Source organism: Psittacula echo, assembly GCF_963264785.1.
Source record: "Psittacula echo genome assembly, chromosome: 5".
Lineage (NCBI taxonomy): Eukaryota > Metazoa > Chordata > Aves > Psittaciformes > Psittacidae > Psittacula > Psittacula echo.
The window spans coordinates 49,112,185-49,137,299 of NC_137739.1; the positions used below are offsets into that span (position 1 = coordinate 49,112,185).

The 25,115-nt window shown below is 36.6% G+C and overlaps 1 protein-coding gene across 2 annotated transcripts in view; it reads left to right on the forward strand.

The window, feature by feature from the left end:
* The window catches only part of AKAP6 (A-kinase anchoring protein 6), a gene marked incomplete at its 5' end in the record, with an annotated part of 232,019 nt that overhangs the window by 141,885 nt on the left and 65,019 nt on the right, over positions 1–25,115 (forward strand). For both annotated transcript variants that reach the window (XM_080617231.1, XM_080617230.1), the window contains 2 exons: positions 4,002–4,150; positions 9,956–10,076. In XM_080617231.1, coding sequence (XP_080473357.1) covers positions 4,002–4,150; positions 9,956–10,076 — 270 coding nt within the window. The remainder of the gene's footprint in view (positions 1–4,001; positions 4,151–9,955; positions 10,077–25,115) is intronic.

The window sequence follows — 25,115 nt, forward strand, 5'->3', positions numbered from 1 at the left end:
GATCAAGTCTGTATGTGTGGCCTCTTGACTGCCAAAGAACACTTTCTGTCAGCTACATCTCCATGGAAGGTATTTTGAGCTGTGTGCTCCTCAACGTAATTTTATTCAGTGGCTGCATCTGTGACAGAGTCAGCATCTCTTTCATGTGCTATAATGAAGCCTTCTCCACAGCTACATATATGGAGAGGTATACCTATAATGTGAAAAATTAGACAGAATATTACGGCAGAAAACAACAAAAAATGTTTGAGGGCAAAGATATGACCACATAAATGCTACTGTGATCAACTTAATTTTGGTAAGGAATTAATCCCAATTTTTTCTCTCAAGAAATTTACCAATTACAAAGATACAAGGACTGCCAAGCTGGGATATACGTCCTTTTATAATGATGCAAGTGAGTTTGCGCTTCTATACAATATGCATATAGGTGAGCCTTTAAGTCTATATGCTGCATAGTGCCATCTGACCACTTCCTTGTTTGGTGGAAACTGGAATTTGTGCTTCAATTTAAGAAACAATATTTTTATCCAGCTTAAGTTTACATAATGGCAGAGGAATTGAACTATGTCTGTATTTTATATGTAATTCTATAGTAGTTACAGTCTAGTGTGACAGTGTATAGCTTTTCTACAGTACTGTAGAGAAAGGATAATAGACAGGGTACTTTCATAATTCAAATCCAACTGAATGTATCATAATTTGTATATTTAAAACACAGAATAGTTTGCTTACGGTAACATAGTTCATAACAAAAGACTTGTGCTCCCTAGGAAACAGTGTCTGAAAATACTTTCCTTTCAACACTAATTCAGTGATATTTATTCTAGTATATTCCAATATAAAATTTTGTTTCAGCAGAACAACATTAGCTCTGAGTTCTCATCTCCAATTTATATCGGTGTAAATTTTGAGTCCGTCATTTGACACTCTCTATACAAAATAACCTTTCAATCTCCTTCCACACACACTAACATCCATTATCCCTTGTCTTGTCTTTCTCCAGTTCAGAATAAAGTCATTCTAACATGTACATGTAACAAGAAATACAATGTATTTTCATTGATTTGTATTGTCACTGATTACTCTTTCATGTTATATAGTGTTCTGTATAGTAAAGGACATTCCGTGTTGTCATGCAAAGCCAGTCTTAAGGAACAGATTCTGCACCCCAGGCTCCCACGGTTTATTTATAAGTTCTTGCTTTTTAGAAATTAGCTTTCTGACAGTAGCCTTGAAAATACTTACCATTATTAATTGATCACTAGAACGGAATATTTGGCACAAGTATAAAATTTTTTTCACTGTTTTCCCCCAGGACTACTGTTTTTTCATAGTCTTGTTCAGAGATTGGATCCCCTAGGCTGAGGAAAATGAGAGCATTTTGTCATTTGATTATTGGCAATAACTCAGTTTAATTTACAACAGAATATTGTAAACTTATTCCATCCTGGTAGGTAGAGAATATGTGCAAGTGTGTACCCAGACCATCACCAGCATTTTTATTGTTCTTTTACTGCAAAAATAGTCACTTAAAAGAGGACCATGAAGTTGAAAACAACTGCTGAGTATTATTCCTTGGCATTTTTTTTTTTTTTTCCATGTTCAGTTTTCCACTAATTCTGAATTTCTGCATCCTCTTAAAAATGAGAAACTGAATTCCACTTCTGGGATGAAGCACTGAAAGTAAATAAATGACAGCCTCCCACCCAGTTTCTATTACATATATTTGGGATGATGCATATCTCAGTAGACTTTCACAGGATTTGCTGGATATCCATGTGCATAGACGTGTTTTTGTGATAAAGCTCTTATAGTTGTGTTAAGTAACAAAAAAGTATATGTAGGGCAATCTGAAAATGCACACTCAAAATAAGTTAGGAGGTAAAGCAAGCATCTTTTCTATATTTGATTAGCAATTCATAAATTTGTTACTTCATTTTGCCAGAATACTGCAAAACTAGTCCTTCATTAGCACTAAAAATTTTAAACTGAGAATAAACTGCAATAGATTTATTGCATAACTGTGCTGCGTACTGTTTTCTAGGTAGTGCCTTATCCCTGCTAGTTCAGCTTCCGGAGAATGTAGTTTTTCGAGACTTAAACTGATCATTGCCTACTCGAGGTCTTCACAGCCTCTTTGGATTTGCAATTGATATCAGTAGAACAAGGACAAAAACCATTTAAATACAACAGTGAGATAGATTAATTCATACAGAGAAGAAATCAGAGAGATCCATCTGAAACTCTGTGCTGCCTGAATTTGAGTTGCTGTAGGTATTTGAAATTGTTGAAAGCAGAAATTCAGTTTAAAATGAAACATAGTTGACTTATAGAGGGATCATATTTCTGAGCCACAAGAAGTGGGACACAATTGCTTGTATTCAGGATTCATAGAGTATAATATTGGTGGAGTTCATAATCCTCAGTACAAGAGGACCTTACAGCCGTGAGGAAGAAATAGTGGATTCTTAGTCAACCCTCTCTATATATTTACTTACCCTTTCCACAGTGTTTTCCTTTTCTCCCACTATTCTGTTTCTCCCTTTTTCCATATACATTAATGATTTGCCTATTTACAACTATTTTTGTGAGTTAACAGAGAATGAAAGATGTGAAAAGCTCCTTTATTTATTTTCTCTAAACATAACAAATTTCCCTGTAAGAAGCAACTGAGACAGAAAACTGCAAATGTTTGAATGAGAAATTTTAAAAGGAAATGTAATTTCCAAATCAGCTACATTATTACTCAGGAAAAATTGCGCCAAGGCAAGGTATAAGTAAATATACCCAGCTACTATTATGGCAAGCTTACAAAAACATTCCAGCCTTCCTTCAGACTTCCCCTACTGGCATTCTTCAGTACCTGTTTCCCTTCACTTGTGTGCATTTTTGGTAGATTTTGCAGATTTCCCTTCTTGTCTCTTGCCTTCTTGCTGCTTTCTCTTTACAGCTGCTGTTATTCCATAGATTGGTAACTCTGTTGTGCTGTCAGCAGCCAAGCAAAGTCTTCCCTCCTCCTGCAGTAGAAAATCTGAGAGTCCTTATACAAAATTTCCTCCATGCTTCTTGCATTTACTTGCCATAGCATCAAACAGTTAAGCAGGCATTCCACTCCTGGTGGAAATAAGAGTATGTAGTTACACAGAAGTAGCAGGTTTTGAAAGATTATCAGAATTTGTAATATGTTTCTCTTTCAGTGAAGCATATTAAAAGAAAACAATAGCGTATTGGTCCCAAAGTGCTTTTGAACTTACTCTACCTCTGTTATTTGTCCTGTTCCTAGGAGCGAGTATGGTGAACAGCAGATTTTATCCTTTTATCACCTGGTTCTCTGAGCCTCAGAACCAAACTGATCACCACAGCTGCAATAAATAAAGTGTCTATTCAATAAGTTGTGATGCTAAATATCATTCAACATTCTTCTGTCCAGGCAGAGTCTGATGGAAAACAGCACATCTCACTTACTGCCTTTTTCCTTGCAATTAAAATTGCTGAGTAATCAATGGATGCCAGATATGGGAAAGCAGAATGTGAATAATGCCTATTTGCTTGGTTTTCCTTAAACTTAGTATTTAAAACAAAAATACCTATAGCAGTTTGCCTTTCATTAATTATGAGACACAGGCAATGTGTTAACAATTTCAGTCTTGAAGCCTGTAAGAAATGTAATGTTATGTAGCTGCCTGTTCTGTCATAATGCATGATTTCTAATGTCTTTTTGGTTCATGTCCGACATTTTAATGAAGCATTTGATTTGATATCCATCTCATGGAATATATAGCACATTCTCCTACAGAAACCTAAATAGTTCAGTTTTAATATTTGGCAATACACAGTACTTTTTAACTATCACTGAAGGAGAAAAATGATGGTGTGAATCATTCGGTTAAAATTGTTGCAGTCCAAAAGTATTTGCTTTAAATGCATTCTTTCTGAATTTTTCAGGGAAAAAAAAAAATTGTGTTTTTTTTTCCTTTCTCTTTGTTTTCTTTTTCTAGGCTGAGGTTCAGCTATGCTATCTGGAAGCACAAAGAGATGCTGTTGAACAGATGTCCTTAAAGCTGTACAGTGAACAGTACAACAGCAGTAGCAAGCGAAAGGAAGAGTTTGCTGATATGTCAAAAGTTCACACAGTGGGAAGTAATGGGTAGGGAACTATTCTTTTTGTTGTTTTATTCTCACTGATCTGTTTTTTTTTTTTTTTTTTTTTATATGACATACTTTTTCTTACTTCTAGTTAACCAGGTTGTTTCTTCCTAGGCCAAGAGGCAGGGAAAACTCTATGTATCAATTTTTTTTCCATATATGAATGCAAAAAATAATGGGTCCTGGATATTTTATCAAAATCATGGTTTGTTCATAGGATTACCTAACCTTATTTAATAGCAATCAATTATTTTGAATTAAAAAAATTAATGTATCTTTTTTCTTCAGGCTTTTCTCCTCCAGTGGCTTCATATCTTTTTATTTCTTAGCATCTTCCAAGGAAGCATCTTTATAATGTATTAATACCTTTGCAAAACAATTCTCTACCATCATTATTCTGCTGGTGACTAGGAAATATGAATGTGAAGCCAAATTCTCTTACAATTCACCAGTTCAAACATCTCAGTTTTCTACTTCTAGAAATCTTTGTATATGTATATTAACTGTTTTCCTTTGACTTGCTCTTCTCTGTTTTTTAATAAATCTTAACACACACACCCACACACACACACCCCCACACCCACACAAATATATGTTAAATATGTATGTACATATATAAAAGCAGCTTTTCATAATAGTTTGAGCAAAGAATTTGGACAAATTAATCACTCGACTATGATAAAATGGAATCTTGCTGCCCCTCTATTTTTCACAACCAAGAAAACTTGTAGTTCTGGTTTAAGACTTTTTCTTGAAGGTCTTTTGAAAACCCTGTTTTCCAACTGCTAACTCCCCTAACTGAATATAAGAACATGCTTGTGAGTTCATAATAGTGTGGGGCTAAAGCAGTTCAAAGGAGCCAGCTAGTGCTCATTGTTTGGGTACACCCTTATACTGATAGAAGTTTTCTTGTAACCAGTAAGTACAGTACAACTTGTGCCTACAGTTTCCTGTGCAAGCAATGTCATTGACCAAGGTGTTCATGAGTTCTTTATCTCCAAAACTTCCTTTTTCCAATCATTAATGCTGAGGTCTTGGAAACACGGTTTTATTAAATTACCAACTGTAAAGATAAATGAGCCTTGTAAACATCCCCTCTTATTATACAAAAAGATGACTGTTTTAGAAAAGTTGATGTGGGCTAATTATGTAGGATTACTGAGATCTTGATTACATATGCAGAAATCTGTCAGATTCTCAAACATGCCAGTGCAGCTAGTGCCAACCATAAAAATAATTTGTTCAGAATTGGTGTGTATATGTATATAAATGTGCACTGGGGGCTACATGTTAAAAAACAGCTTCTAATTTTGCAGCCACAATGCAAGACTTATGATTGGAATTTGTGTGAGACATAAGACAGTAAGAGATCAAGAGACATTTGATTTTATTGAGGATAGAGGATATAAAGCTTAAGCCTCATGGAAAAATCCAGTCTGTAACTCTACACACCCTATGTGATTAGCAAATAAGCTCTTAAATGCCTTGTCTGTGCTCGTAATCACATGCTTATTACTGGGAACAGTAATCTGTTAGTGTTCCCTACCTTTTCAGTGCTGTGGTCACCTTTCTGGGCCCTTACAGCCATCCCATGTTCAGTCTTAGAGGCTCAACAGTGGCTAAAGGGGCCAAAAGACTGGAGGAAGACAAATACATATAATGTATTCAGCCAGATATCATACCATATCATGTATTCAGCCCTAACAGAAATGAAGGTGTGCTGAATTCAGATTGAAAACTTCCAGTTGAACCAGTCTGAGATATTGTATTTAACACAATGGAAATGCCTTTCAACTATTTGAAAATACAGTTGATACAACATTTCACTAATGAATAAAAACCATGGACACAAAAACTGTGGACAGACATTCCATAGTAGGATGACCTGGCTAGAGACTGAGCTCTTTACAAAGAAGAGGCCGGTTAGGAAAATTAGAGTACCTATCCATTAGCTATAGTGGAGATTTGACCTAGGAGAAAGAAGAGTTTACAGGGAGAACAAAATTTATTATAGATGGAGAATGGTTTGTTTAGTGGGAAAAAAGATTTGAGAAGTGGTTTTGTGTATGAAATAACTAAATTAAGATAGGTAACGTAGTGTCTGCAGCATAGGGTGATGCTAGCAGGTGTGAAAACAGGAGGTTTCCTGTAGAACAGCGATCTAGTTACATCAGTGATAGAGGGGGTTAACATGCATCTGCATGGGATAAATGGCTGAAGCGACAATGAAGAGAACTGGACTAATACCCACTGCAGGAGAACACCAGCTAGAGGCAACCAAAAGTAGTTGAGAGCAGCAGTAAAATGTTGTAGCAAATCTGCCTGGAAATATTGTATTCCTCTCAAAACTGGGGAGGAATTTAAACAGGTACTGTTTGACGATATGGATATGATATTTACAGTACCACTGCACAACATCAAGGCCAGATCCTGGGATTCTGTCATCACCTCTTATTGGGCCATCATGGATGAGGCTCTGAGATAAACGCATTAGAGGAGTCTTCAAGTGTGCACAGAATATAACGCAATTTAAAGCTGTTAAGGTCAGAGTTCCTATATCCTTTTAATAAACACACGTGAAAGGAGTTCCAAAAATTGATAACCCAGAAACATGGAAGAACTTTTTCTGGCTGAATTTTTTTGGTAGGCATACCATAATGTATACAGTACTCTTAAATACCATCTGATTTGTACCAGCAAAGAAATAATACAAACTGGAAGTGTGTGTTAAACATAGGGAAAAAGACTGATGGAAATAGCTTCACATTCCTTTTTATTTATTAATGCCACAGACGAACTGGTTTTCTCATGAGAAAGGTGCTCATGAATTTTCATTCAAAATAATAAATTGATGTCCACATTTTAAGAAATATGTTTAGGGTTCAAGGGATTAGATGTGCAATTCTGCATATCTGATTCCCTGTTTACCAAGATAAAATATACTTCTTAATGTCATTTTAGTTATTATGCAGCTAATGGTTTTAGTTTATTAACCAACAAACCTATATTAAGGAAGTTTTTGTTACTTGCCCTTTAACTAATATTATAGCATTCTTGTTGGCAGTGTTTGGGTGCTTATAGTGGAGGAATATTTATTTGTAATAAACCAATGACCTGATTTATTCCTTTTTTAGCAATTGATGGATTTGGATAATCAACCAGAATTATATTTTTTCTATAGTTCTTGCATCTGTAAAACATTTCAGTATTTCAGAAGTTATGTTTTCCCTGATTCTGCTTGTGGAAATATAAAAAAAAATTAACCTGCTAAATCCAGAAAATATAGATTCTGAATAAAAGAGAAAAAAAATTCAATATACCACAGAAGTACTGACAGGTACATTTTAATCTTAACCTGTCACTGATTCTATAGCTTCCGGATTTTCTGAATGTCTTTTTAGCGGTTTAGTAACTTACCTCCTTTTCCAAATAATAATTTAAGAGTAGATCCATCCATTTAGATGTGAGGCATTCATTTTTTTTAAAAAGATACTTTTTTTTTTTTTTAAAAAGATACTTTTTTTTTTTTTAATATCAGAGTTATTTTAGAGCTATTAAAATATTGCATTCAAATTTAAAAAAATTGATAATCCTTTGTAGGCTGACATTACTATCTTCATGCTCATGGAAATAACTGCCATAGACAGTTTGCTTAAAAATGCTCCCAGATGACTTTATTTTACAGCAGAAACCTGAAAAAGAGAATAGGCACAGTATGTAAACTTTGGGGGAGGCAGGGGTGGGGGAGCACACAAATCCCCATTACATCTTGCATACCTTCCTGGGCTTTTCCCAATGAATCCTGTGTCTCTCACTCTTCATTTTGGGTGGAGTATACTGTGTTTGGATAGAAATCAAAACGTTCAGTTTTTAAAGGACCAATTTTAAATGTACCAATTTGGACTGTAATTAAGATGTGGTTCTATAGACACAAAGAAGATGTTTGGATCCAGCACACCTTCTGTTATAGTAAAATCCTAGTCCAGTACCTGGTGCTGTTTCCAAAGGCATCCAATCCCATTCTGGTAGCAGCAGGTCATGAACATTGGTTGTAGGCTTTGTTTCCTGACATCTTCATATCTTAATTTAGATTTTTCACAGGTACCATCATCCAAGCCCAACTGAATCTGTACTTATCTATATGAGATGAAATCTAATCATCTTGTATATGATAAAACATATGTTTTAATAACTGTATGTCAGTTTTATGACTTTGGATAATGTTTGGATAAGATGAAAGGGGAAAAAAGGAGCAATAGATGCTCAAGATGCAGTATGGTTATACCACTTTCTGAAGAAGGGATAAAGATTCAGTATCACTGCAAATGTACCATTCAAAAGAATTAGTTTTAGTTTAGTTTCAAAATGATATCTGAGTCAAATACTTCCTGAAACAGGAGAAAAGCCCTGAACGCCAAATGAAACTATTATATTTCGACAATAGTAACTTGCACTTTTACGCTTGCTCTTCTTTGTAATAGCATTATGCTTACTTTCTCAGGGCAGCAGGCAATTTTAAGTAAATGCACCTCATAAATTATTGAGTAAAAGTATACTAAGTACAGTGGATTAAACTAGAGAGTTACTTCAGAAGCAGGAATCAACACTTGTGCATTATACAAGACTTCCTTTGTTGTCAACTCATTGAAAATAATACCACAGAAGGCAAATGCTTTCTTCTCTCTTGCTTTCTTGCAGAAAGACTGTTCTGCTTGTCACAACTTTATCTATAAGCTTTCAAAATTACTATGCATATGGTACTCTAGTTAATAACAAATGAAATGTGATAGCATTAATAACATTAAAAACATATTTAGTTTATTGTTTCTCTGTTGAAACACTGCTGATTTTTTTAATTTTGCTGGAAAACTTGTTAATAATTGGAGAAATCAGCTTTAGTGAAACATGCACTATTGTTTGATCAATATGGGAGGTTTTTGATACTACTGGCAAGGCTTTTGTTAGTTTCAATTTTGCAAGTTTGAAGATCCTTCTTCAAGGGGTATCTTTCCCAGGAATGTGCAGTTTTTCAGCATGTACCTTCTGCCTTGTATCACAGTGTTTTAGCAGAATCTATGCTTTACTTATTCACTAGGCTTTCAATAGAGAATCACATTAATCCTTTTAAGCTCCTTATTCTAATGATTTATTTTGTTGAAAACCGTAGTGATCCTCTTTGAATGTTAATGATTGCTGGCTATTCAAGGATTCATTGTTTTGACTTCCTGTCTTTACCTTTGTTTCTTACATGTCTGTAGGGAACACCTGTCTAATACTGTATCTGGCCTTAGTTCTCACTGGCTTACCATATTCACTCAAGCCTATCTTAAGGCGTTAAGTTGAAATGCTAGCTACTCATCCATGAAAATAAATGTAGGATATTTACAGAGAGAGGCTGATAGACAGCAGAGGGATGGCTGAACGGATTGAGTCATTTTTTGAAGAAAATAAAATTTTTATATGAATTATATCAAGATGATTGTTGCAAAGTTTGCTCAATATAAAGTCAGCACTTAGAAAAACATTAAGCAACAGCATCTATGAGGGATTTCTATTTCAAAATTTTTTAAGCAAATGCAGTATGCCAACAGTTGTCAGGATTTGGCATCAGCCACTGAATTTAGGTCGTGGCACTGGCTTAAATTGGATTTCAGTTTTCATTTTCATCCACTCTGTATAAATACAGAATGTCTCTTTAGAAATATACCTAGGAACATCATGAGTTTTCAAGCATATATTATTCTAATACAAGATTTTAACAACTACACAGTATTTATGCATAATACATTTCGTTCCTTATCTACAGCCTTTTGGACTTTGATTCAGAATACCAGGAGCTCTGGGATTGGCTGATTGACATGGAATCCATTGTGATGGACAGCCACGACCTGATGATGTCAGAGGAGCAGCAGCAGCATCTTTACAAGGTTAGTGCTACCGTTACCGCCTTTACCTAGCTGTAGAAGATCTGATTAGCTTGACAAGTCTTTCTCTCACAGGATATCGCTGCGTTCATTGTATGTATCATGGTGTCTATTAGAATTCCCTTCCCTGTCCCCAACCTCATTTCCATCCCCTTTGCGCTGACAGTCTGCACCGACATCATAATTGCAAGAAAGTTCCCTTTATCACATTCTATTTGGTGTAATTCTATAGAAGGACAAAGATTTGTCTTCAAAATGAATAGAAATAAATGAAACTGCATTAATAAATAGACTGAAACAAAATGAAGGAAAAAAATGAAATGGTAGCATTTAACAAAATGTGTTTTGATTGGAGCTTTCAGCTGGATTTTTATCCACCTTTCAGACCTCATCTGGAAAGAAAGAAATCTGCCTTGATTTTGGTTTGCTGCTGCCAGGATACAGGACTCTTCCAATTTAATTTTTATTAGTTATACATAACGCAGACATTGTCATGTTAAGTCATCATGCTTATGATTTCAGAAAAATGATTTTGAACTTGCTTATTGATTATAGGGTCTTCATCTAACATATATGTATATCTTTCTGCACACATACACACGATTTCTCTTATTTGTCATAGCAGTCTTAGCTCAGAAGCTTTATCGCTTCTTTTAGATAGACAGTACTTTTAAGAAGTTCCCAAAAATGTGTGATTTGATCCTAAAATTGTTTCAGAGTTCACTGTGTGTCTGAGAAGCTGTAGTCTATGGGTCTGAGGGGTGGTGGGGGAAAGAAAGGAGGGGTTTTGACAGAAATATCAGGCTGCGGTAAATCTTCCTCATTTAGGCAATTTTTATTGGAGTAATTCTGACAGTTGTCATCCTTGAATTGCTTTGAGCATATGGCATATTTCAATGAGCAGATTGTGAATCATAAAAAATAAAATTAATAACTAACCACAGAACCAGCAACAATATAATGACAAGAAACAACTACCCTCTAGCTTTTTTTTTTATTTCTTATCAAATAAATAGTACATTCAAGGTCAAATAGAAGTTGTTTTCTTTCTTCTATGATTGCATGAGTTGATAATTTCTTAAATATAATTTATTTTTTCTTTATTTGGCATCTTAATTTCTTGATAGACTTCTTTCATTCTGGTTTTCCTAATTTTAGACCTTTTATTTAAAATACCTAGTGAGAAAGGGTTCTCACATGAATTAAAATATGTCTGTAAATTGAAATATAGTTCAGATGCAAAGTGGTTTAGGCTGCAAGTATGTTTAATTTAGTGACCTCCATTTCTTGCTTTCACAATGATTTCTTATTTTTTTCTAATGTCTTTTTCCTAACATTCTAAATACTTAATCAGACTTAACCACACATTAACTGTCTAGGCTCAGAAATAAACAATGTCGGAATGGGTAAAAAGTTTCTTGCAAATCTAAAATAGTGTTTTGGTAGTGCCTGTCCGTATAAGACCAGCTTGTACTATGTCTGATCTAACCAGTATTTAGTCCTATACTAAAAAAATCAATAAACAGAAATCTTAAGGAAACAATTCGTCCCTCAATATGAAAAGGAACAAAGTTTAAGCAGTCACCGTAAGTATTTTAGGTACTATTTAGGCTACTTCCTTTTCCGCTATCCAAATGTAACCATTAAGAATAATTACAGATGGTAAGGCTGGGTTAATAATGCACAGTGAGAAGAATAAAAGAGGGAAATAATTTAAGAATTGGTTTGCAGTACAGTATGATGGCAAAATGAAGAATATTGTATATTCAAAATGGGAGGTAATAGCTTCTTAATATTAAGAAATTCTTTATTATAATAGGCATGACACTTCCAAAAGCAGAAAGTTTGTGCCAGGGAGAGTAGTTGAGTCTGTAGTCTGTGCAGCACAGACAAACCAGGACTGCTTCCAAGCACAGGCAGCTTATTTGTTCTGCAGCTTCCACAGAGAGGTCATGTAAATCAAAAGTACCTATCTGGTCACTGCAAAACCACTTGAAGAAGGGTAGAAACAGACTGCAGGCCCTCCCACAATGAATATTCTCTCCATATACCTTTCTAGTGAAAGCAGCAAGCAAATTGTTAAGGTTTGGAGGAAAGACTTAACTAGGAATGTGGAGTTTGGTTATGAAATGACTGAGGAGTGTCCATAAAGCAGAAGGAGTATTTGCAGGTAATGTAAATAGCTTGAGTGCATAGCATTAAGATCTATTGGCCTTTAAAATAAAACAAAGCAACAACAAAACCACAAAAAACCACCATGACCAAAAAACACCCCACAAAAAAAAAACCCACCAAAAAAAAAAAAAAAAAAAATCAACAAAAAACCTCCCAAAGAAGTGCTGTTGAAAGCCCCATAATTTCAGACATTCAAAAGTAGACAAAAGAAAACATTAGCAAATGTAACTGGAGGAACAGTTGTGCACTAGCAAGGACAGATCAGATAAATCACTAAGGTCTTTGTCATCCTCAGTTTCAGAAATTTGTGTAGGGATGTATCATGCCTTCAAAACCAGTATTTGTAGTTTTATAAAACTAGCCTAGTAAACCTCTCTTCTAATCAATAGTGACACCTCTTTTTATTTTAGAGGCTCTTACACAGAGCCATGGATGGGGCAGGAGCACTGCCTACGCTTCACAGTGAACACAGCCATTCTGGTCTGTAGGGAGAGAAATCTGTAAAGAGAAATTGAGGCAGTGATTCTCAGAATTCCTCAATGACGTGGGGTGTTATGAAAACACAGGTCCTGCTTTAGTTATTCTTTATCAGTTACAGCTTCAAATGTGAACCTGCTAATTGCACTCTGCGTTTTGGTGAATTCTCCTAAACCCACAGATCCCTCTTCTCAGTTATTGAGCTGACAAGTAATTGCACCTCTGAGCCAGCTCAGCATGGCGCCTCTGCCAGGGAGCCTGCTGTGGTATCACTATTACCAGCAGTAATCATTGTCCCTAAGGAGTCTATGTATGGGAAGGAGCAATGATAAAACAGGTAAATCGGAAGAGAAAAGCATACATTAAAGCAGCATAACATAATATATAAATGCTAAAATTGCATATGGGAAAATAAAATACATTTTCATGGTTAGACTATTTTCCCAGTACTCTATTTTCAGATTTAATATAGATTTAAGTCAACTCTCAGCTTAATTTTGCTTTGCAATATTCCAGGAGCTTCATAGTTTTTTTATTAGAATACTTATTACCTCGCTTTAACTAGGTTTTATTTTGCCCTTAATATAATAGGAGGAGCACAGCCATATTTTTTTGAATATCTGAATATGTATATATGACTTTCTATAGATATCGTAGATTTCAATGCAAAGATTTACAAAAAGAGAAAACTGTTCTTTCTTGCTATGCTACCCCATAGCCCTAAATGATTTCAGCTTTACAGTCTCAAACTAGCTAATGTTTTAGAAAATCAAGTAGTATTTGATAAAATGGCAGTCACAGAATGAATTGCTGATGGTTTATTTGTCCTCTGGTGCTTTATCTAAGAAAGAAAAAAAAAAAAAATAAAAAGAGCATTTCCAAGGTTTTGGACTCGGGCTTTTTTGTACCACTGTAATAGTTCAGTTTAATGCCAAATGTATCATGTTTATTTCATTTTAATCTACTGCATGTGAGTCTGATCTCATAAGCTCTAAGTACACAGAACTTGCATTGACTTCAGTTGTATTCATACACTGTTACTGGAGGATCAAACCCAAAGAATTTAAACTCTGCTAATTAGCCCTTTAGTGAGAACTTGAGTAATTCTGTACCTTGAATGTTCAAAAATGAAGCAAATCAGTATTTACTAGAACTGTGGAGATTAGAAATGAGTATACTAGGCAGAAAAGTTAATGATAATTCTTTCCATTTTCCTCAGAAGATTAATTGCAGAACTTAATTGTGTTAGATTAAAACCCCATTTAAATAAGTACAATATGATTGTTAAAATTGTTAGTATGTTCAGAATAAAATTAACTAAACATTTTTAAATATCAAATAAATTATATTTTTCTGCCTGATTACAAGTAATGTACAGTGGGTTTAATACAAACTGTGTAAGCTGTGAGTCTTTCCCTAGTAAGTCTTCAGCAACAAAGGTCATGATAGATGGAAAAAGACCCTTATATAGTAGTGCAGACATTTTGAAAACAAACCAGTGGACACAGCTTTAAAAAAGGTTAACTGCTGAACTATTTCATCAAAGGGAAGTGGCTCACTGTATTAAATAACACGAAAACGCACAGCAAAAGCTAAGGATACCTTTCAAAAAAAGTTGAGGGAAAAAGAAAAAAAAATCTCCTAGCAGTTTTTGTTTCCCTACTGGAAGCTATCCCTCCTCGGAAGGTGCAGTTAATTTTCTCCTCTGGGTGTGCTGCTGCTCCATTGTGCCTTTCTCCTGGCTCAGTGTGCTGTGGCCTTGAGTGGATCAAACAAACCGTGGTGAAAGTTTCCCTCATTTGCATCACTTCTAGACAGCCCCGTCGTACTCTTTGCTGACAGGAAATCACTGTCTTTGTCACCTTTCTTCAGTGATCTCCTTTTGGCAGAGATTGGCCATGTGACCAGGATTAATCACAACAACAGTTCTGGCTCAGAACTCAATGACATGTTTTCCTCAGCACTTCAGTAATGGTGTAGAGGAGTCAGTAGGAAATGACTGCATTAATTTCAGAGTGAAAAGATAATTAACATTTAAGGACTTAGTGCTATAACCTATGGAGCTATTATTCAAATTAAAACTAATTTATTGAAAACTTGTGGAAAAAAAAAAAAAGGAAAAAAACCCCCTCAAACCCAAACAACCAAAATTGTCCTTTAATGCAACTTAAAATAATCTTATAAGAGTCACAGAGTTTAAAAAGAAGCCCAAACTATATTTAATGTGATAATATAAATGCATAAAAACTTACACATTTGAAACTGGAGGCTAAAGTATGTAAAGTGCTTACTTAGATGATATGAATAGGATACTGGCAAACAAAAGCAGCAGTGTGCTCCTAGAATGCTGTGCTTCAAGGAGTTTCCTTGGCAACAGAAATGCAGTTCCAAAAGTAGACAGAACTTTCCTCAGAAAACATACTATTAATAACAACCTTCCGGAACAACTTGGAACAATTTGACTACTTGGCAATAAAATGCCAAGTGTTCTGCAAATTAATCTAACACATAACAGTTATATGTTTCTCTTGCCCATAATTCTCCTGAACTGGGGAACTGAGTTCTCTGCTGTTAGAGGATACAAATGTGCAAAGCGGTTCCAAATGCTATGCAGAGAGAGGGCTCAAATAGCAGCAGCCTATAAGGATCAATTAATGTCCTTCGTATCATTTTAACTTGTAAAACAGATTAGTTTAATTGGATTACCTTGTTCCAGTTAAAACGAGTTCTGTGTACCTACTGAAGCCACATTGTAGTTCAGTTTTTATTTCAAGCAGATTTTCCATATAAAGAAAACTTATTAAAAGATTAACAGCCTGTAGAGTGATATATTTGGACAATATGCTTAGGGGATTGGTTATAAACTAGAAAACGTGAAGAATTTTGCTCCTACACTGCATATTCTGCGTGACACAGGATAGCTTCTGTCTGTCTGGTAATCTGTCAGTGCTTGCATGGAGCTGCTAGAATAGTCACTGGTAGAAAATGGTGATTGTCACTTTGAAGGAACCTCTCAGCATACTGCAGGATTGAGCCCCTTGTAGGTAGTAACTACAAATATTCTATGCATGCAGTATTTTTAGATATGTCATCATTTCTGTATGAGACAAGAGAATAAACTAATTTCAGATTCGCCTTGCTAACAGGAATCATTAGAATTCCACTAAAGGCCATAAGTTTACCAGACAGAAAAGGTAGGCTGTGCTACTACCTTGACTTTTCCTGAATTCTCAGATCTAAAGGTTAAAAGTAATCAATATCTCATTGTGCAGCCTGATAATAAGTAATAACCATGATGTTAAAATCTAAATGACTGCAGATAGCACTTAGGTGTGTTGACCCATTTGGAAAGGCTTTTTAATTGCAACCAGAATAGTCATAGTTTGCTAATAAACTTTTAGGCTACCTTGCAAAAATCAACACATTTTTGAAATATTACTTTAATGCTATTAGCAAATCATGTCCCAAGTTATGTCCCAAAATCAAAGCTTTTATCTGACACGTGTAACACTTTAAAAAAAAAAAAAATTATTCTGATAAATAAGATCAGTGGCAATATTAATTACCAATAGTAATTGCAGCCCTCTACATGCATGGATTGATACATGCCTTAATGGAAGTTATGCCTTTGATATTGTAGTATGTTTTTAACTGTCATAGATAGTAAAATAATTGAGCTGAGTTTTGCACAGAACTCTGACATCAGTTACTGTTCTCCACAAAGTTCAGTAATTTCCATGTGCTAGGCTGCTTGGTTTTTTTTCCCCAACAGATTAATCATAGAATCATAAAATCATAGAATCAGCTACATTGGAAAAGACCTTTAAGATCATCAAGTCCAACCATTACCCCAGGACTGCCAAGACCACCACTAAACCATGTCCCTGAGGGCCTCATCTACAGGGTTTTTGAACACTTCCAGGGACGGTGATTCCACCACTCCCCTGGACAGCCTGTTCCAATGCTTGATCACCCTCTCAGTGAAGAAATTTTTCCTAATGTCCAATCTAAACCTCCCCTGGTGCAACCCGTTATCTCATGTGCTATCACTTGTTACCTGGGAGAAGAGACCGACTCTCACCTCTCTATCCTCCTTTCAGGTAGTTGTATAGAGCAGCAAGGTCCCCCCTTAGCCTTTTCTTCTCCAGACTAAACAACCCTGGTTCCCTCAGCCATTCCTCCTAAGACTTGTGCTCCAGACCCTTCACCAGCTTTGTTGCCCCTCTCTGGACCTGCTCCAGCACCTCAATGTCTATCTTGTCGTGAGGGGTGCAGAACTGAACACAACATTCAAGGCGCGGCCACACCAGGGGGATGGTCACTTCCCTGGCCCTTCTGGCTGCACTCTTTCTGATACAGGCCAGGATGCCATTGGCCTCCTTGGCTGCCTGGGCTCAGGCTGGCTCATGGTCAGTGGCGTCAATCAGCACCCCAGGTCCTTTTTCACTAAGCAGCTTTCCAGCCACTCTTCCCCAAGCCTGTAGCGTTGCATACAGTTGTTGTGGCTCAAATGCAGGACCCAACACTTTGACTTGTTGAACCTCATACCATTGGCCACAGCCTATCAATCCAGCCTGTCCAGATACCTCTGCAGAGCCTTACTATCCTTCAGCAGATCAGCACTCCCACCCAACTTGGTTTCATCTGCAAATTTACTGAGAGTGCACTCAATCCCCTCATCCAGATCATCAATGGAGATATTAACACTGGCCCTAACACCAAGACCTGAGGGACACCACTAGTGACTGGTTGCCTGTCCTGGGTTCAGCTGTAACGGTTATTTTTCTCCTTCCTAGTAGCTGGTGCAGTGCTGTGTTTCAGCTTCAGTCTGAGAACAATGCTGATAACACACCACTGTTTCAGTTGCTCAGCAGCGCTTACCCTGATCAAGGACTTTTCAGTCTCTCATGCTCTGCCAGTGAGGAGGGGCACAAGAAGCCAGGAGGGAGCAGAGACAGGACACCTGACCCAAACTAGCCAAAGGGGTATTCCATACCACAGCACGTCATGCCCATTAGATAAACTGGGCCAGATCACTGTTCAGGTAGGCTGGGTATCGCTCGGTGGGTGGTGAGCGGTTGTATTCTCTCCCCTCGTTATTTCCCTTACCATTATTATTTGGTTGTAGCAGTAGTAGGTTTGTGTTATACCTTAGTTATTGGACTGTTCTTGTCTCAACCCATGGGGTTTATATTCTTTTGATTCTCCTCCCCATCCCACCAGGAGCATGAGGGAAGAAGTGGGGGGAATAAGCGAGTGGCTGCATGGTTCTGAGTTGCCAGCTGGGCTTAAACCATGACATCGCCAACTAGATGTGATATCATTAAGAACTTCAATGACTTTCCATGCTAGGAAAACCCAGTGTTTTGATTGAGAGGTCTCAGAAATGCCTTATACCCCAAGCAGTAAAAATCTGACTGCTATCAGAACATCAACTAAATAGGTTCAGGACCTGACACAGCAAAGTTTCCTAGTCTGTTATTGCAGGGAGTGATGAAATTGGTTAACTTTTTCTACGCAGAGTATTTTCACTTCAGTTGCACTAACGAACAGAGTGAAAACTCCTTTGTGACACATCCTATAACAACCAGCTCATTTTTTCAGTGGTCCGTATGTTTAATTTCCTTCCTACTTCTGGCAAATTTTGCATTTTAAAAAACAGAAGAGAAAATAATTTCTACTGAAAATTTTACTTGAAGCACTGAAATATTAAGTTTTGATGTCTGTGCATAACTACAACCGGAAGACACTGATTACCATGTCTACAGAATTACAAAGTCAGTCTAGAGAATGGATAAAAAAAGAATATTTTTACATCTTCTTGGTTAATTCCGTAATATATTTCAAATGTAAACATGCATTTGTAAAGGCAGTGTCTGCTCTGTGGAGCAGACTCCCTGTATTTCCGCAAGAAGCGGCTTCATGCATTTCACAAAAGTAGGTTTCTCCCATTTCTTCCCAGCATGACATGGAAGACGAACTTCACATTTTAGCAAAGCCGTATTTACTGAGCTTGTAGCAAAAGCCAGCACAGCTTTTTGGAGATTAAAGCAGTGTGTCTAGAATGAAAGAGGCATTCGGCTTCAAACAAAAGTAGATGTGTACCACATAGCTGTCATCACCATTCCTTACTACAGCTGCAAAATGTGGACAATTTGCAGTTATCACGTCAAGCATCTTAGTCAACTCCACATGCTCTGTCTTTGTGCCCTTGCTGGTATAAAATGGTAGGATAAGGTCCCAAGCAGTGAGACCTTAAAGCATTGTCAGATATTCAGCACTGAAGCACTAATAATCTGACATGCTCAGCTGTGGTGGTTTGAGTGCATATGTCCAGCAGGAAATTACCCAAAGCCATTTTCTGTTCATCAAGCATTTTTAGCTTTTAAAAAATGGATACAGCACCTTAATTCATCCCAAAAGATGATGAAAATTACAATCTTCATTGTTTTGTATATGATAGGACTGCTTAGTGTCTAAACAAGGTAGAAGGAGCACAAGTTTAGTTTCAGATATACTAGATTATTCACATTCTGTGAAGTACAAGTAAGAATAACCAAAGCATAGCAGCACTTTAACTTAATCATTGGACTAAGAGTCCCTAAGAAAAGGTGTTATACTTGTGCTGTTACGTATGCAATCAAACGCCAGGGATGCCAATACCAGTGCTTCAATGTTCTTCAGTACTCTGAATGGAGTAAAGAGGCCATATGATGCTCAAGAGCTTGGGCATATTCTGGTTTACATTGTTCTTAGCACAAACTTTCGAAATGTATCCTTTGGTCTAAAGGAGTTGAATTTATCTGTATTTTCTCATTTTCTCGCACCCTGGATCACGTGCAGACCACATGTAAGCAAGTGCAGAGGCTTGCAGCTGCCTACTGTGAATCTAGTATTTAATGTATTACGGCAGATTTTGTGAAAGTTCATATGAATCAGCTGACTAAGAGCTTCTCAAGAAGTGATTTGTGAATTTGCACTCAAAATTCACTCATAAAGTCCCATATACAGTAATGGCAAATAAGAGATATCAACCCTCTATAAAAATGAAGAAGTTCAAAGAAGCCAGGACTGGTTTCCCTTTATCACACTGCATCTCAGAATCTTTAGTCTAATATTTCACAGCCTTTGTTCTGGATTGTGAAACCATGTGCTACCTTTAAGATCTTTCACAATAACTGTAACACGAAAATGGCTCCATCAGGTCAGAGAATAGTGTGTCCTGGGCAGTTCTCCAGATATTTCAGTTCCATGAGGTTGTCCAGTAAATCTGAGCCCACATCATAGAATTGTAGAATACCAGGTTGGAAGGGACCTTAAGGATTATCTGGTCCAGCTTTTCTGGGCAAGCATGACTTAGACTAGATATAGTCTAGACATAAACCTTACAGAAGCCACAACATCCCACCTCAAGGAATCCCATAGGTTTAGCCCATTGCTGTGACAAACCACCCTCTGTACAGTGTCTGTGCATGTGCTGCTCTAAAGCTTTCTGCCACTGGTCTCACCAAATAATATATTGATATAAGATAAAATTAGGAGTGTTAATAATACACTGACAACATAATTTTGAAGTTATGTCTGGACATGTTCTTCTTGGTTTTTAGCAGCTTGGTGGGTTAGGCTGGTTTAGAGGAATGCAGACAAAAAAATTTGCTAGCAAAAATATGCTTGGCAATAGCAACCTTATTCCTAAAGTTATTTGCCAATTTCTAATTCACTTTACAATTTCTTCAGCTCATACTCCATGAGAAAATATATTTTTTCTGAACATGTAGGAATTATGTGCTTTATACATGATATTTTACTTCATAAACATAATGCAGGAAATACTATTTTGCTTCCCAATTATTCCTCATCAGTATACCTCATAAATAATCAATACTATAATTAAAAAAAAAAAAAAAAAAAGACCACAGAAAACCTTTTTTAGGAAGTTTTCTACATGAAACCCAAATTCACTAAATCTCAATAAACTTGCACTGACAGCGCATTCAATGCATACCCATTTAAATAATAAAAAATAAGTTGCACTGACATATACCAGTTTATAATTTCCTGAATCTGTATTTGCATGTGTATTTTATTTGTATTTTTATTTTTATAAATATATACTATATTTTTATATTGAAAATACGTAACATGTCTATATAAAATATTTTTAAAAGATATTTGTAAACTTTTCACTAATTAAGCTTAGGTGAAGTTTTTACATTATGCATATATTTTTTAATACATTGTACCAAAAATAGCTGCACCATTTGTGTGAACTTCTCCTTCTAATAAGGTAAAATAAGTGATCACTATAATAGCATTCGTAGTTGTTGCAGTTGTGGTTGTATCAGGTCCAATGGGATCCTAGGGTAGGCTCCAGGCAACTCCTGTGCCCAGTGAGAAATGCCTGTGGTTGTTCTTAACTTCTTGTGGGTGCTGATATTTTAGCATTGCTGAAAACATAGTTGCTATAGAATTTCAGTGATCGTGAACTGTAAATGTTGAAGTTGGCTCTATGGAGAGATGCTTTTGAGGGAAGACAGCAGTTGTAGCTTTCACATCCGGTTGTTGCAGAATGACGGATGCTATTCCAGATGTGCGTGACATACTCCATTTATGGCACTGAGCAAATCAGCAGCACAGTGTCACATGCTGCAGGGAAGGCGATGGAGAAGATGTAGTTCCCCCAGTAATGCACGGAGAGAAGGGGTCATCTGTGAAGGCTGATTTAGACTACTTGAGGAGGTTCCTCTGACAGGTGATTTAGAGCAGGAGCTTAAGTTAAGCACTCTGAAATAGTTTCAGAAGAAACTTTTTCTCTTATTTTTCTCACCACTGATTGTATAAAGAGGTTATGAAGATCAGCCTCACTCAGCGTTACCTCTCACTGACTTTCAGTTATCATGAAAAGAGGGGTTTTTAGTACCATTGTGCCATGTCTATGCAATATTCCAGTTTGAAACCCTGCTGTGGTACATCCAGATTTTGACAGGAATCACACTGGAGTTTGATCATCTCTGCTTTACCCATTGATTTTTCTTAGAAATGGGAAATAATAGATACTTGCCATTTTTCAGGTGTTAACTTTCTGAAGGTGAACATTAGCCTTTTTGAATGATGTATTGAGACATATATATGGAGTTTTGCTGTCCTTTATCAAGGAGAACTATGTGCCTGCTATGTAGGCAGAAAAAGAATAATTCCCAAGATATCTTAGTTTGTTCTATGTGGAGAGATCAGATAAACACCATCTGAGGTGAGACATAGTTAATCATGTGATCCCACTTTGCTCTCTCAAAAAGTTCATTTCTATTGGGTTTTTTTCCAGTAAGCATATGTAATTTATAGTCAGATTTCATTTTTGTCCAGCCAGTTAGTAGTCAAATGCCTCATAGTGCCAGTATGGAAGATGGTCCCAGGAAAAAAAAAAAAAGGAGAAAAGGCAGAGCTTGCTTTTTGAAAATATTTTGTTTCTTTATTGCTTCAGTTTTGATCAAAGAAAAATTCTACTCTTGGAACTTCTGCCTGATTTAATCTTCAGTTATAGGGTTTAGGTGTCTCTTTTTTGTTATCTCTCCACTAGAACATGTAAGGTGTTTATCCCAGAGGCTGAAACATGTAATAGTCTAAATAAATAAATAAATAAAAAGAAAGAGAATAAAGCAGGTCATGAAAATCACTTCTCTTTTCCACCTTTGCTTCTTTCTGTCCATTCCTCTTCCTATCAGTTATGGTTAAATGCTATGGCCATGGTGCTGTATGAGCCTTATAGTGCCTTTGTGCAGTTAGTTTCCTTGTTAAGTAGAGAGAAAAATTTCTGAGATGACTACTAAAGATTAGAACGGGTATGAAGATACATATTTGATTCAGTTTTAATAAACATGCAGGATGATTTTCTGGTAAATAAGGCCAAACAATCTTTCTTCAGCTCATGAATACACATAGTAGATTGGTAGCTGACTCAGTGCCCAGAGGATTAGACACAAGGAAACAGGTTTCATTGCCAATAAAGACTATTGGTCTGGGCTCCCTCACCCTGCCTAAGTTCAAGAATCAATCAAGGGAGTGATTAAAGAGCTAGTTTAAGATTGAAAATATTAAATTCTTCCATCTTATTTCTCCAAATGAGATCTGAGACAACAGTCACATTAGAAAGGAAGGAAATATCTGTGATTACCCAGGTAAAATCACTGAAAATCACAGGACATAGGTGGCAATGACTATGAGCACCAGAGTTTTGTCTGGAACTCCAAACAAACAAACAAAAAAAGACTTTTTTTTGGGGTGATAGAAACAATGCTTTAGTCTCTAAAAAGAATTGATCAGAATGATGTAAATAGCTCTAAGTAAATTTAAAGCTATAAAAAGGTTTTCTTAACCAATAGCAGAAACAGAAAAGAGGATATGGTATGGTGCCAGGAACTAGAGCACCCATGTGTAACTGGAGACATAAAACATTTCTTAATTGTATCTCTTCCCCAGGATCACTTGTAAAATACACAGTTCCTATTCACAGGGAAGACATTAGAGTAAAGCCAATCTAATATATGCCTCCGAAGAGTGGCCAAGCTATCCAGAGAAGTGCCAAAATAGAAACAGCAGAACACACACATAGATGTAAGTCAAAAGAACCCATGAAGCAGGGCAGATGCAGACTAGCTGAAAATGTAGGCTTTTTAGTGCAACATATGTAGTGTAACAGGCAACAGGAAAAGTAGAAGGAAAAATGCTCTTGAAAAAAAGAGCCAGGCAGACAGATTAAATATTGCAGTTACCTTTGAAATTAAAATATAGTGTCTGAAACCAATGAGGATTTAAGGTTTTAATGAAGAAGTAGATATGTGTAATATGATTTAAACAAATCTAAAGATTCTCAGTGTTCTGGCAATGCAGAAGGCTGCAGGCATTCAATTGCTATATTTGCAACTATGCTATTAGATCAATGACTAATTTGATACCAGCTGGATTGTGGAGCCAGCTGCAGTGCAACACTGATAAGGAGCAAAATTAGACTGGAGAGATGCAACCAAGCACTGCAGATGTGCAATGAAATCATTATGGGACCAGTGTATAAATGCAGTCAGTCAGCGAGGAACCCCTGAAATAAGAGATGTCATCACTTAAAGTTTACTATTGTTTTGCAAGAATTCTACACACTGTGGCCACTGGTCTGTACAAGCTCTGGTTTCAATTGGAAAGCAATATTCAAAACGGTACCTGAAAGGAACAGGAAGGTCACTGTGATTGCTCCCTAGCATTCTAGCTGAATAAACATATTTGAAGAAGATTCTAAGAGCACTTAGAGGTTAAATTGAAGTTAGCACAAAACCCCACAATTCACCCTAAAGACAGAATTCTGTTAGTCTTCAGTAAAACTACTGAAAAAGGCGATGTGGCAAAGCAGAGACCATGCACCCCCAGAAAGTAATGCGGAGTGGATAAATTATCTACTATTGGCCAGAAAATCTTGGAGTAAACTGATCACAAAAATGTTGAACAAAATGCTGAGAGCCTGGGAAATGTTACAAATTTTTTTCAGGGCATCAGTGTTCACTGTGATGTCAAAACTATGTTTTGGCATATTGATCTGAATGAACAACACAGCCTCTGTTTTGCTACATATTTATTTTGCCAACTATGTGTAGGCTTTTATTCTCATCACTCTCAGCTTCTAGAGCTATTCCAGTATAATATGGACAGGCACTCTTAGTCTAGTGAGTAGCTGATGGCAATCTAAACATAGGAAACAAAAATGTCAAAGATGTAATCCATAACTAACTCCCAAATGAAAACCTGGACAGGAGTATTAATCTAAATGCGGAAAACTTGAAAACATTTGAGTCACCTGTGGGTGGCATGTGTTGATTTTTGAAGGACTTTTCTGCTGGCCATGAGAAAACAGGAGCCACTCAGGAAACAGGCAGAACCCTTGATAGAAGGACAGGCCAGTCTTTCACAGACATGAACAGTAGTTTTTACCAATTTTTTGCACATTTAGCAAAAGCCCATGGATTTTTGCAATGGTTAATATAGAGTGACTAAAACAAAACACAAACAAACAAACTAACTAACTAACTAAAGTTAGAGGACCAAGAGCAAATAAAATGTTGAGAGGGGGAGAAAGGAAGCAAGATGCCTGTCCTTAAATGGTATTTCAAAGGTCTGAGCTTTAGGAGAATCTCCTGGTGATATAGAGCTCCTGTAGCGGTTCCTCTCTTATTTTCTGCACACTATGCTAGAAGTAGTGAGTGAGTGTAGGGCTTAAACCACGACAGTAAGTTAGAGTTAAAATAGCATTCCTTCTAACAGAAAGCCCTGGTTTCTGAAATCAGTGAAACTAGGGGTTTCTGTCTTGCCCAGAAGCAGCAGCACAACTTTCTCCCTTCACATGCACAA